Source organism: Podarcis vaucheri (assembly GCF_965113315.1).
Source record: "Podarcis vaucheri genome assembly, chromosome: 13".
NCBI classification, from domain to species: Eukaryota; Metazoa; Chordata; class Lepidosauria; order Squamata; family Lacertidae; genus Podarcis; species Podarcis vaucheri.
In genome coordinates, this window is record NC_138751.1 from 2,781,656 (window position 1) to 2,793,688 (window position 12,033).

The 12,033-nt window shown below is 48.7% G+C and overlaps 1 protein-coding gene across 10 annotated transcripts in view; it reads left to right on the forward strand.

The window, feature by feature from the left end:
* Positions 1-12,033, forward strand: part of TFR2 (transferrin receptor 2) — a 51,287-nt gene extending 39,254 nt beyond the window's left edge. For all 10 annotated transcript variants that reach the window (XM_082197590.1, XM_082197588.1, XM_082197587.1 and 7 more), the window contains 9 exons: positions 633-752; positions 2,630-2,712; positions 4,321-4,384; positions 5,429-5,496; positions 6,952-7,028; positions 8,090-8,174; positions 9,525-9,752; positions 9,838-9,978; positions 11,373-12,033. In XM_082197590.1, coding sequence (XP_082053716.1) covers positions 633-752; positions 2,630-2,712; positions 4,321-4,384; positions 5,429-5,496; positions 6,952-7,028; positions 8,090-8,174; positions 9,525-9,752; positions 9,838-9,978; positions 11,373-11,615 — 1,109 coding nt within the window. In that variant the 3' untranslated portion in view covers positions 11,616-12,033. The remainder of the gene's footprint in view (positions 1-632; positions 753-2,629; positions 2,713-4,320; positions 4,385-5,428; positions 5,497-6,951; positions 7,029-8,089; positions 8,175-9,524; positions 9,753-9,837; positions 9,979-11,372) is intronic.

Sequence of the window (12,033 nt, forward strand, 5' to 3'; positions counted from 1 at the left end):
GTAGCAGTCTGATTGGTCCTAGAACAATAGGATCCAAAATGCAGCAGTCTGATTGGTCCTAGAACAATAGGATCCAAAAGGTAGCAGTCTGATTGGTCCTAGGACAATAGGATCCAAAATGCAGCAGTCTGATTGGTCCTAGGACAATAGGATCCAAAAGGTAGCAGTCTGATTGGTCCTAGGACAATAGGATTAAGAATGCAGCAGTCTGATTGGTCCTAGAACAATAGGGTCCAGAATGCAGCAGTCTGATTGGTCCTAGAACAATAGGATCCAAAATGCAGCAGTCTGATTGGTCCTAGAACAATAGGGTCCAGAATGCAGCAGTCTGATTGGTCCTAGAACAATAGGATTCAGAATGCAGCAGTCTGATTGGTCCCAGAACAATGCAGCAGTCTGATTGGTCCGCAGGAGCCACCCAATCCAGCTCCAGGTGGAAGTGAATCCGCAACCTGATTGGCCTATAGGAGAATCCCAGAATTAGCCAATCACGTGGGGCCCGTTGTGTAAATAATGTATATAAAGCAGATATTTTGGGGAAACTTTCATTCCTCCTCACCACTGTGAGCTGAATAAAGAGCATGAAATCCACACTGGACTCCGAGTATATTTCACATGCCTTGTTTTGCTAGATCATTATGTCATCGTGGGGGCCCAGCGGGATTCTCTGGGTCCGGGGGCCGCCCGTTCCGGAGTGGGCACAGCCATCCTGCTGGAGCTGGCGCGCACTTTCACGGCTATGGTGAGAAATGGTGAGTAGGACAGGCTGCAGGAGGGAGGAGTGGTAATGGGAAGTGCATGGAATAGCCAGGGGCTGTTACAAAAAAATGGCTGCCTTGAGGGGTGAAAGAAAATACGTGGCTTTGAGGAAGGAGTCTATGGAACTCCCTGCCTATTGAAATCAGGCAAGCGCCTTTGCTGGGTTCTTTTTGGCTCCTGCTAGAAACATTTTTGTTTAGACAAGCCCACCTAGACATATTGGATGTCAATATGTGATTTGAGTCAATGTCTTGTTGTTGTTGTTTTAATGTTTATAATATTAACTTGTAAGATATGGATTTGGGGTTTTTTTGTTTTTGTTGTTGCTTTCTTTAGTTTTCAAATGTTGATTTTTGTGTGTTGTTATTTTTAGATATCTTTCGTGTTGTTGCTGTGTGGAAAATACTAATAAAATTTATTAAAATAAAATAAGTGATTTGATCTCCTGGTACGCCCCACGGAGGACCTTAACGGTCTACAAATAATAACACCTTGGAGATCCCGGGCCTCGGAGAGATTAGGCTGGCCTCGACCAGGGACAGGGCCTTTTCGGTCCTGGCCCCGGCTGGTGGAACGCTCTGCCACAAGAGGTCAGGGCCCTGCGGGATTTGACATCTTTCCACAGGGCCTGCAAGACGGAGCTGTTCTGCCAGGCCTTTGGCCAGGGCTCAGCCTGACTCCCCTTTACTTTTTGTATTAAGAATTAATATGAAAGAGGCCTCCCAGCCTTCTCACAGGCCCATATAAGATCAGCGTTAACAGTTGGGCCAATGAGCACTTACTCTTCCCAACCCTAACCCTGCGGAAAACCATCTAATTAGATTTCAATTTGATTTTGACCTGTGTTTAGGAGGTAATTTAATTATTGTTTGATTTTATATTATATATTTGATGTTAGCTGCCCTGAGCCCGACTTTGGCTGGGGAGGGCGGGATATAAATAAAAGTTTTTTATTATTTATTATTGCTGCTTTCATCTTTTGAACATTTCCAAGAATTATCTTTCCTGTTTTTACCGATAATTCTATTGTCGTTTTTAAAAATTATTTATTTGGTTTTTCAGATTAAAATTTTACATTCACATATCCAACATACAACATAAAAACAAGATTCCGAGGAATCGCTTGGCCTTCCCTCCTCCCCTTTGTGGGTCCTATTGTTAATCATTTCCTCCTGCATCTTTTAGAAGAATCCAGATCTTTTACCTCTCCATTGTATCCAAAATTCACCACTAAACTCCAAGTGATATTCCAATCCTACTAACGATTTTAACTGTTTACAATGGTCTTTAAGATAAGTTATAGATTTTCCCCATTCCTTATTAACATTTTGGCCTTCCTGATTTGTGATTCTTCCTGCCATTTTAGCCATTTCGGCATAATCCATCTACCGTATTTTTTGCCCTATAAGAGTCACTTTTTCCCTCCTAAAAAGTAAGCGGAAATGTGTGTGCGTCTTATGGAGCGAATGCAGGCTGCAGAGCTATCCCAGAAGCCAGAACAGCAAGAGGGATCGCTGCTTTCACTGCGCACCGTGATCCCTCTTGCTGTTCTGGCTTCTGAGATTCAGAATATATTTTTTTCTTGTTTCCCTCCTCCAAAACTAGGTGCGTCTTGTGGTCTGGTGCGTCTTATAGAGCGAAAAATACGGCACTTGATCTGCCCTTCTTCTCTGGTCAGGACTTTATCTTCTTTCCATCTCTGGGCCAATGACACCCGCGCAGCCGTGGTGGCATAAATAAATGATAACTTTATTGTTTTAACCCACTTTGAGGGTTGTTGCTGTGGTTGTTTTACAATCAAGCGGTGTATGGACTTTATGAAAGAAACGGTAAGTGAATCGCCATCCCTGTTCTTCCTCAATCACTTTAGGATTCCAGCTCCGGAGAAGTTTGCTCTTTGCCAGTTGGGATGCTGGTGATTTTGGCAGCGTGGGCTCCACCGAGTGGCTTGAGGTGAGCAGGACACATGAATGAACTGGGGCTTTTAAACAGAAAAGGGGGCGCAGGCACCTGGGGTGGGGTTTTGGGGGCTGGAGGGCGGAATTGGATGGATTTCCCCCCAAAATTGATTTTTGAATCCTGAATTTATTGTTATTCACCTTTTATACTGTATTTTATGCTGTTTTTTGTTGCATCAATTAAGTGTTTTAAATTTGTTGCTAGCTGCCCTGAGCCCGGTTTTCTGAACCGGGAAGGGCAGGGTATAAATAAAAAATTATTATTATTATTATTAAGAAATCTTGCACATAGCACACTGCAATGGAACGTGGCTGGAATAAAGGTCCAAGAATTCACATTTTTAAAATTCTGGGAAGCTTTTCCTTTTGAGCTTGGAGAAGTGGGGGCACATATCTCAGCTGGGTTCAGCCAGACCTTATTTTGTGCTGTGCTCTCGAGGCTCCAAATCCAGTAGTAAAATGCACATTTTCCCCAGGGAAAGCGACAAAAAAAGAAAAAAAGGACTTTGAATGGGAGCTTTAAAACCCGGACCTTTGGCTAGAAATGCAGTGTGAAAAGAAGTGAGACAAGTCCCCACCCCACCCCACCCCACCCCATCTCCCCTTCCCAACCCAGTTCAGGGGAGGGCTCCAATGTCCCAGCTAAGATCCCTTCCTGTCATAGAAGGAAGAGTGGCAAGCAATAATAATAATAATTTTTTATTTATATCCCACCCTCCCCAGCCGTGGCTAACAACAATAAAATAATACAACATTCTAAAATCATTTCAGTATAAAATTAATTCAGATCACATTGATGGCAACCATTGGGTAGAGTTCTGTGAAGATTGCCAAAGGAGGGAGTCAGGCTGCGCCCTGACCAAAGGCCTGGTGGAACAGCTCCGTCTTGCAGGCCCTGCGGAAAGATGTCAAGTCCTGCAGGGCCCTAGTCTCTTCTGGCAAAGCGTTCCACCAAGTCGGGGCCAGTACTGAAAAGGCCCTGGCTCTGGTTGAGGCCAGCCTAACCTTCCTGTGGCCTGGGACCTCCAAGATGCTTTTGTTTGAAGACCGCAAGGGTCCTCCGTGGGACATACCAGGAGAGGCAGCCCAGTACGTACGAGGGTCCTAGGCCATATAGGGCTTTAAAAGTTAAAACCAGCACCTTAAACCTGATCCTGTACTCCACTGGGAGCGAGTGTAGCTGGTATAGCACCGAGTGAATGTGATCCCGTGGCAAGGACACCTTAAGGAGTCTCGCCACGGCATTCTGCACCCGCTGGAGTTTCTGGGTCAGTCTCAAGGGCAGCCCCTCGTAGAGCGAGTTACAGTAATCTAGTCTGGAGGTGACGGTTGCGTGGATCACAGTGGCCAGGTCAGGGCGAGAGAGTTAAGGAGCCAACTGCTTAGCTTGGCGGAGATGGAAAAATGCCGCCTTTGTGATAGCTGCAATCTGCGCCTCCATGGAAAGGGAGGTGTCGAAGACGTTTTTCACAGAATCATAGAGTTGGAAGGCGACCTCCCCAATTTCCCAATGCCTTGTCCCTCTTGCGGCTGAGTGGTCTTATTCACAAGTCCCTCCCAGCCCAGCCCACCTTCTGTTAAATCCTGCTCCTTTCTTTCCCAGGGCTATCTGACGATGCTGCACCTTAAGGCCGCTGCCTATATCAGCCTGGACAACGTGGTCCTGGGTGAGTGGGGAAAGGAGTGGGCGTTATATCCAGCAGCATCTGTAACACCATTATACAAGTCCATGGCGCGTTTGGAATAACTGTGTATAAGAGAGCCAGTGTGGTGTAGTGGTTGAGAGCGGTGGACTCGTAATCTGGGGAACCGGGTTCGCGTCTCCGCTCCTCCACCTGCAGCTGCTGGGTGACCTTGGGCCAGTCACAATTCTCTGAAGTCTCTCAGCCCCACTCACCTCACAGAGTGTTTGTTGTGGGGGAGGAAGGGAAAGGAGAATGTGAGCCGCTTTGAGACTCCTTCGGGTATTGATAAAGCGGGATATCAAATCCAAACTCTTCTTCTGTGTACGATTCCGGTCGCCTCACCTTAAAAGGGATGTTGCAGAGTTGGGAGACGTTCAGAAAAGGGCAGCCAAAACAGTCAAGGGCAGGGGTAGGGAAACTAAGGCCTGGGGGCCGGATCCGGCCCAATCGCCTTCTCATTCCGGCCCTGGACGGTCCAGGAATCAGCGTGTTTTGACAGGAGTAGAATTTGTGCTTTTATTTAAAATGCATCTCTGGGTTATTTGTGGGGCATAGGAATTGGTTCATTTTTTCCTTCAAAATATAGTCCGGCCCCCCACAAGGTCTGAGGGGCGGTGGACCAGCCCATGGCTGAAAAAGGTTGCTGACCCCTGGTCAAGGGGATGGGAAAAGTCCCTCGCGAGGAAATATTGCAGCGTTTGGGACTTTTCTCTAAGCGAGACCATTGAGGTCCATCTAAACGAGATCACTGACTGAGGCCCATCTAGCTCAGTAATGCCTACTCAGACTGGCAGCAGCCACTCTCCATGGTTTGACGCAGGGCTCTACTACCTGGAGACGCCAACCCTGGACTGAGCCTGGGCAGGAGCTGCTGCTGAGCTACGAAGGAGGCAGAGAGGATCTGGCCTTTTGCAAGGGGGCATTTGAAGAAAGGAGAAGGGGGCTGGGGAGATAAGCGGGGCAGAGATGTGGGGAGGAGAGTCTTGATGCCGGTGCTCAGCCTCTGTCTTCTCTCCCACCTTCCAGGAGACGACAAATTCTTCGCCAAGACCAGCCCTGCACTTGTCGGCCTCATCGAAAGCATCATTAAGCAGGTCAGCCCAGCTCCCCCCACCCTGCCAGGACCCTGGAGGGAGGGGGCTCCAGGGCTCCCAGGGAGGGGGGCACGGCAGATGAGTTATGGGGTGCCTGGGATGGGAAGGTGGTAGGGAGCCTAGACTCCTAAGTTTAAGATTTATAAAGTAGCACTGCGGACACCCAGTGGAGTTGAGTGTTGGAAGATTCAGGGCAGGTAAAAGGAAGTCCTTCTGCGAGATTAATTGGAAGTCAGTTTTAAATTTCTTCTCTATAAGTTTTATAATTGTGTTCAGTATCAGGAGCATATATGACGATAATTATATTCATCTTCTTGCATCTTATAGTGTGGCGGTTTGTTTGATTTTTCTGTTATTTGTTTAATTGTAGGTACATCTGTTTTCTCATAAATGTATTTATTTTAAATTAATAAAGATGCATTTTTTAAAAAGGAAGTCCTTCTGCATGCAGCACACAGTTAGACAGTGGAACTCCCTCCCACAGGATTTGAAAGAGGATTGGGCAAGTGCATGGAGGAGGAGAGGGCTAGCAATGGCTACTAGCCAGGATGGCTGGGCTGGGCTGTGCCTTCAAGGACGCGATGTTTCTGAATCCCAGTTGCTGGAAACCACAAGAGAGAAGACGTCTCATTTGCTTGGATCCTGTCTGCAGGCTTCCCATAAAGGGCACCTGGCTGGCCCTGTGAGAACAGGATGCTGGGCTGGCTGGGCTGTTGGCCTGATCCAGCAGGGATCATCTTACGTTCTTAGCTACCATATTTTTCACTCCGTAAGACGCACTTTTTTCTTCCTAAAAAGTAAGGGGAAGTGTCTGTGCGTCTTATGGAGCGAATGCGTGGTCCCTGGAGCCAAATTGCCCAGGGGCAAAAAGCAGATCATGCTCTTTTTTTAGAAAGAGGGAAGTGGGTGTTGAAACAAAGCCGCTGATCGGGGAGAGAGATAAGGGAGGCTAGAGATAAAGGAGGCTGCCTGGGAGGGGGGAGGTAAAGGCAGCAAAGTTGCAAAGGGGGAGGGGGGAAACAGGAAGACTAAAGCAATGAGGAGAGAAATTAGAAGAAAAGGAGGAGCAAAAAGGGAAAAGACACTAAGGCAAACCAGAGGGAAGGGAGTGTTGAAAGGAAACAGCTGATCGGTGGGATCGGGAGGGAGATAAGGGAGGCTAGCAGGAGGCTGCCTGGGAGGGGGGAGGTAAAAGCCCATGGATCCTCAGGATTTTTACACTGGGTCACCCCAAATTCACCATCAGATCACATCTCTGTGGCCACAGCATGAACCACAAAAATCTTACATCCACTGTTTCATTCAGAATATTATTTTTTTTCTTGTTTTCCTCTAAAAACTAGGTGCGCCTTATGGTCAGGTGCATCTTATGGAGCGAAAAATTTCTGATCTACAGGTTCGGAGGAAGGCAGGGTTGACCCTTTGCCTCCTGATCTCTTTCTCTCTCTCCTGCAGGTGGACAGTCCTAGCCGCAGTGGTCAAAGCATCTTCGGCCAGGTGACCGAACAGGGTCAGCGCTGGGAGACGGAGGTGTAAGAGCTCACAGTCTTGGTCTTTGACTTCCCCTTCCAACCCTTCTTGCTATTTGTTTATTTACTTACTTATTGCATTGATACCTCACATTTTCCTCCACGGTGCTCAAGGTGGCTTATGTCATGTAATCCTCACCACAACCCTGTAAGGTAGGTCCAGCTGAGGGTGAGGGATTGGCCCCTTAGGTCACACTCAGTGAGCTTCATAGCCTAGAGGGGGGATTTGAACCCGGGTCTGGCCCTCCAGCTGCTCCTCTGAGCTTCTTCCCAGCTGAGCCAGGGCTGAGCCCTGAAATCTGTCTCAACGGTTGGGTCTATGTTGTGTACTGAGTTGAATAGGATCCAAAAGGCAGCAGTCTGATTGGTCGTAGAACAATAGGATTCAGAATGCAGCAGTCTGATTGGTCGTAGAACAATAGGATTCAGAATGCAGCAGTCTGATTGGTCCTAGAACAATAGGATTCAGAATGCAGCAGTCTGATTGGTCCTAGAACAATAGGGTTCAGAATGCAGCAGTCTAATTGGTCCTAGAACAATGCAGCAGTCTGATTGGTCCGCAGAAACCACCCAATCCAGTTCCAGGTGGAAATGAATCCGCAACCTGATTGGCCTACAGGAGAATCCTGGAATTAGCCAATCACGTGGGGCCCATTGTGTATATAATGTATATAAAGCAGACCTTCTGGGGGAACTTCCATTCCTCCTCACCACTACGAGCTGAATAAAGAGCATGAAATCCACTCTCGACTCTGAGTATATTTCAGTCTAGCATCTAGAAAGCTGCAAGTAGTGATTATTTAAAAAGAGAAAGTTAGTGCCTCTGAGCATAGACCGAATAACCGAACCCACCCAACCCTACCACCAAGTTTTGACTTTGTATGAGCCACGCTGAGAGTCAAATAACAATGTGACTGTCAAAAAAGATGGCTGCCTTAAAGGGGATGGGAACAAACGCACAAAGGGGTACTACATCTCCATACAATATACCGTATCCCTTCATTTCCCTTCTCCTCTTATTTACTCTTTTAACAGCTTTCTTATTATGCTCTCCTTTATGTCAGAATCCGCCCCCTTCCCATGGACAGCAGCGCCTTCGCCTTCACCTCCTTTGGGGGGGTCCCTGCTGTGGAATTCTCCTTCGCTGAGGTGAGGGTCCCAACCCGTTTTGTCTCAGTCCAGCGTTCATTTTAGTGGGGAGGAACAACTGGCTGCTTGGGAACTTGGAGGGAACACAGTGGTGTGGAAGGAAATGGCGAGCATTACAGTAATCCCTTTTCATACTCACGGAAACCCAATGAATCTGAGTGTTGGAAGATTCGGGACCGATAAAAGAATCTTCAGAAAAGTTACGGGATTTCAGGAGGAAATGCCAATTGGAAACGAACCCCCAAAATGTCCACAGTTACAAACAGCATTGAAAACAAGAGTAGTGGTCTAACTGCCCCATTAACATAATGAACACAAGTTGGCATGATTGCGGAATAAAAAGGACCTCTAAAAATAGGGAGGCGAGGTGACATGGAACATGGTTCTTCTTATTCCTTAATGCCACTGACTGCACATTTGCAAGAGCAATCTCACCACCCTCTTATGCCCCTAGACCAGCGGTTCTCAACCTGTGGGTCCCCATTTGTTGTTGGACTACAACTCCCATCATCCCTGAGCTTTGGCCTTGCTAGCTAGGGGTGATGGGAGTTGTAGTTCAACAACATCTGGGGACCTAAGGAATATTGGCAAAAGATTATAAAGGTAATTTCTGGATTATTTCAAATAAACATAGACGTTAATAGGGATTTGTTATTTTCGGGAATATTGGGAAATAACAAAGTAAAAAGTAATAAGCAAGAGTTGCACAAGATTATGATTCTAGCTGGAATGGCAGCTAGTGCTTTGGGATGGAAAGAAAAGGCCAAATGGAATATGGAAAAATGGAATGGTTATGTTTTTGAATACGTACAATCGGAAATATTTGCACAGATAGTGGTAGAGGATAGATGGGAAAACAAATGCCAAAGAATCACAAATAAATGGGCATTTTACAGGAACTGGATAGAAAGAGGGGAAGCCAACCCTAACGTACAAGCTCGAATGAACAGACCGTGTACATGGATAAAGATATGAAGAAGGAAGGCCTGACCGGGGGGCGGGGGGGGGGAGAAAAAAAGTAAACTGGATGGTATTTTGAATGGATTTTGTTATGTAACCCCTTTTCCAGAAACCATATATATTAATGCTATGTAGGTATGCACTGTAGTGTGAATGAATTGTGTTCTGTATTCTTTGTTTATAGAATATATATAATAATGTTACGTTACTAAGCAAATTTAATAAAACAGTTAAAAAACAATAACATCTGGGGACCCACAGGTTGAGAAAGGCTGCGGACACACATGCACCCCCCCACAAACGCAGCAGCGTCCCCCCCATTACCCCAGTTCTCCACTTCCTGGAGCTTCACCGACACCCCTCAATCTCAAACTGGTTCTCTGCCCGCAGGACTCCCGCCGCTACCCGTTCCTCAACACCATGGCGGACACTTACGACAACCTCAACCGGGCTCTCCACGGGCGCCTGCCGGCCGTAGCCAAGACGGTGGCCGAGGTGGTGGGCCACTTGCTCATCAAGCTGACACACGACCACCTCCTGCCCCTCGACTACTGGTGCTACGGGGACGTCCTCTTGGAGCACATCGCGCGCTTCAACGAATACACGGCGCTGCTGAAGGTAAAGCCTGCCTTGCGCCCCTCCCCGGGAAAAACAAACGCCCCGTCTTTTCAAAGGTTTCAACCTCCCTGCTTGCTTCCGCCAGAGCCGAGGGCTGACCCTGCAATGGATGTACTCGGCCAGAGGCGATTACATGCGCGCGGCGGACAAGCTACGCAAGGACATCTACAGCTCCGAGGAGCAGAACGAGAGGCTCCTGCGCATGTATAACGTCCGCATAATGCGGGTGAGGCGAGGCAGAGGCGTGGGGCGGACGGCGAGGGGGCTGCTATTTGTCCTAATCTCTCCCCCACCCACCCTGATAGCATGGATATTCTCTGTGTAAAGGAGGTAAAGGGACCCCTGACCATTAGGTCCAGTCGTGACCGACTCTGGGGTTGCGGCGCTCATCTCGCTTTACTGGCCGTGGGAGCCGGCGTCCAGCTTCCGGGTCATGTGGCCAGCAGGACTAAGCCGCTTCTGGCGAACCAGAGCAGCGCACGGAAACGCCGTTTACCTCCCCGCCGGAGCGGTACCTATTTATCTACTTGCACTTTGACGTGCTTTCAAACTGCTAGGTTGGCAGGAGCAGGGACCGAGCAACGGGAGCTCACCCCGTCGCGGGGATTCGAACTGCTGACCTTCTGATCGGCAAGTCCTAGGCTCTGTGGTTTAACCCACAGTGCCACCTGCATCCCTTTATTCCCTGCATATGGCCCATGATTAGTAACCTAGAGAAAGGAAGGGAAAGCCCAGCGACCTAGGTCTCACCGTCTGGCCCTCGGATCTCTCTCGGGGCCACCACTCCCCATCCCTAGCCTTGCTTTTGCCCCTCCTTGAGTGTTTCTGCCTGGCTAAGATGTGTCCTTGAGCTCGCCTAGGTGGCATGTCTGTAGAAACCGTACGAGTTGCTGTTCTGCCCCTGGCGCTGCCTGGAAGGTTGTGCAGAAGGGAATGCGGCCCTCGGCCTGGAAATGATTCCTGGCACAATTGCCCCCTCGATGCACCAAAGCTTCCCTTTCTTTCTTGCCACCAGGGTGGTTTACGGGAAGCTCCCTTGTGTGGGATTGCAGAGTTTTAGTTATTAGTTGTTATTAGTTATTACTTAACCTGGAGAGGGACGCGGGTGGCGCTGTGGGTTAAACCACAGAGCCCAAGGCTTGCCGATCAGAAGGTCGGCAGTTTGAATCCCCACAACGGAGTGAGCTCCCGTTGCTCGGTCCCTGCTCCTGCCAACCTAGCAGTTCGAAAGCACATCAAGTGCAAGTAGATAAATAGGTACTGCTCCGGCGGGAAGGTAAACGGCGTTTCCGTGCGCTGCTCTGGTTCGCCAGAAGCGGCTTAGTCCTGCTGGCCACATGACCCGGAAGCTGTACGCCGGCTCCCTCGGCCAATAAAGCGAGATGAGCGCCGCAACCCCAGAGTCGGCCACGACTGGACCGAATGGTCAGGGGTCCCTTTACCTAGTTAACCTGGAATTAAAGGAGCAGCCTTTTGCAGAGGATGCTTCTATGCCCTCTGTCCTTCCTCCCCGATTCACCAGCTCCTGCCTGGTACAGATGGGGTTCTGCTAGTTTTTTGAGGACTGCTGTGGACTTTGGGTATCTTTGCTCCACTAACGGCTCCCCCTCTCTGCCCCAGGTGGAATTCTACTTCCTCTCCCAGTACGTGGCAGTGACGGAGACCCCTTTCCGGCACATCTTGCACGGCCGGGGGGCCCACACCGTCAAGGCCCTGCTGGAGCACGTCAGCCTCTTGCGGGAGGCCCCCGAGAGTTTCGACGAAGTCCTCTTCCGCCGCCAGCTGGCATTCGTCACTTGGACGCTCCAGGGGGCAGCCAATGCCCTGAGCGGAGACGTCTGGAACATCGACAACAATTTTTAAACACGTAAAAAGGGGGGGGGGGGCTCTCATCCCCAGAGCTGAAACGAACTTTTTGAATGCATTTCCAAAAAGTGAAAAAATGTAATCTGAGCCATGAAATCCCCACCCCTGAAGAATTGTCTAGAATCCACCAGCATCCGTAATTGGGAATGTTGCGACAGACTTCAGTTATGCAGAAAGCGCGTTTTAATTTGGGCCAGCGGATTCTAGTCCTGTGCAGCCAAAATTTGTTTCAGCTCTACCTCCTTTTATTCTCTTCTCCGCTGGAATCACAGAATTACCGAGTTGGGGGGACCCTGAGGGTCATCTAATCCAGCCCCCTCCTGCAATGCAGGAATCACAGCTTGATCTTCTCCTTGCCTGTTCTGAATTTATCAGTGGCAAAGGCTCACTATACTGTATTTTTCGCTCTATAAGA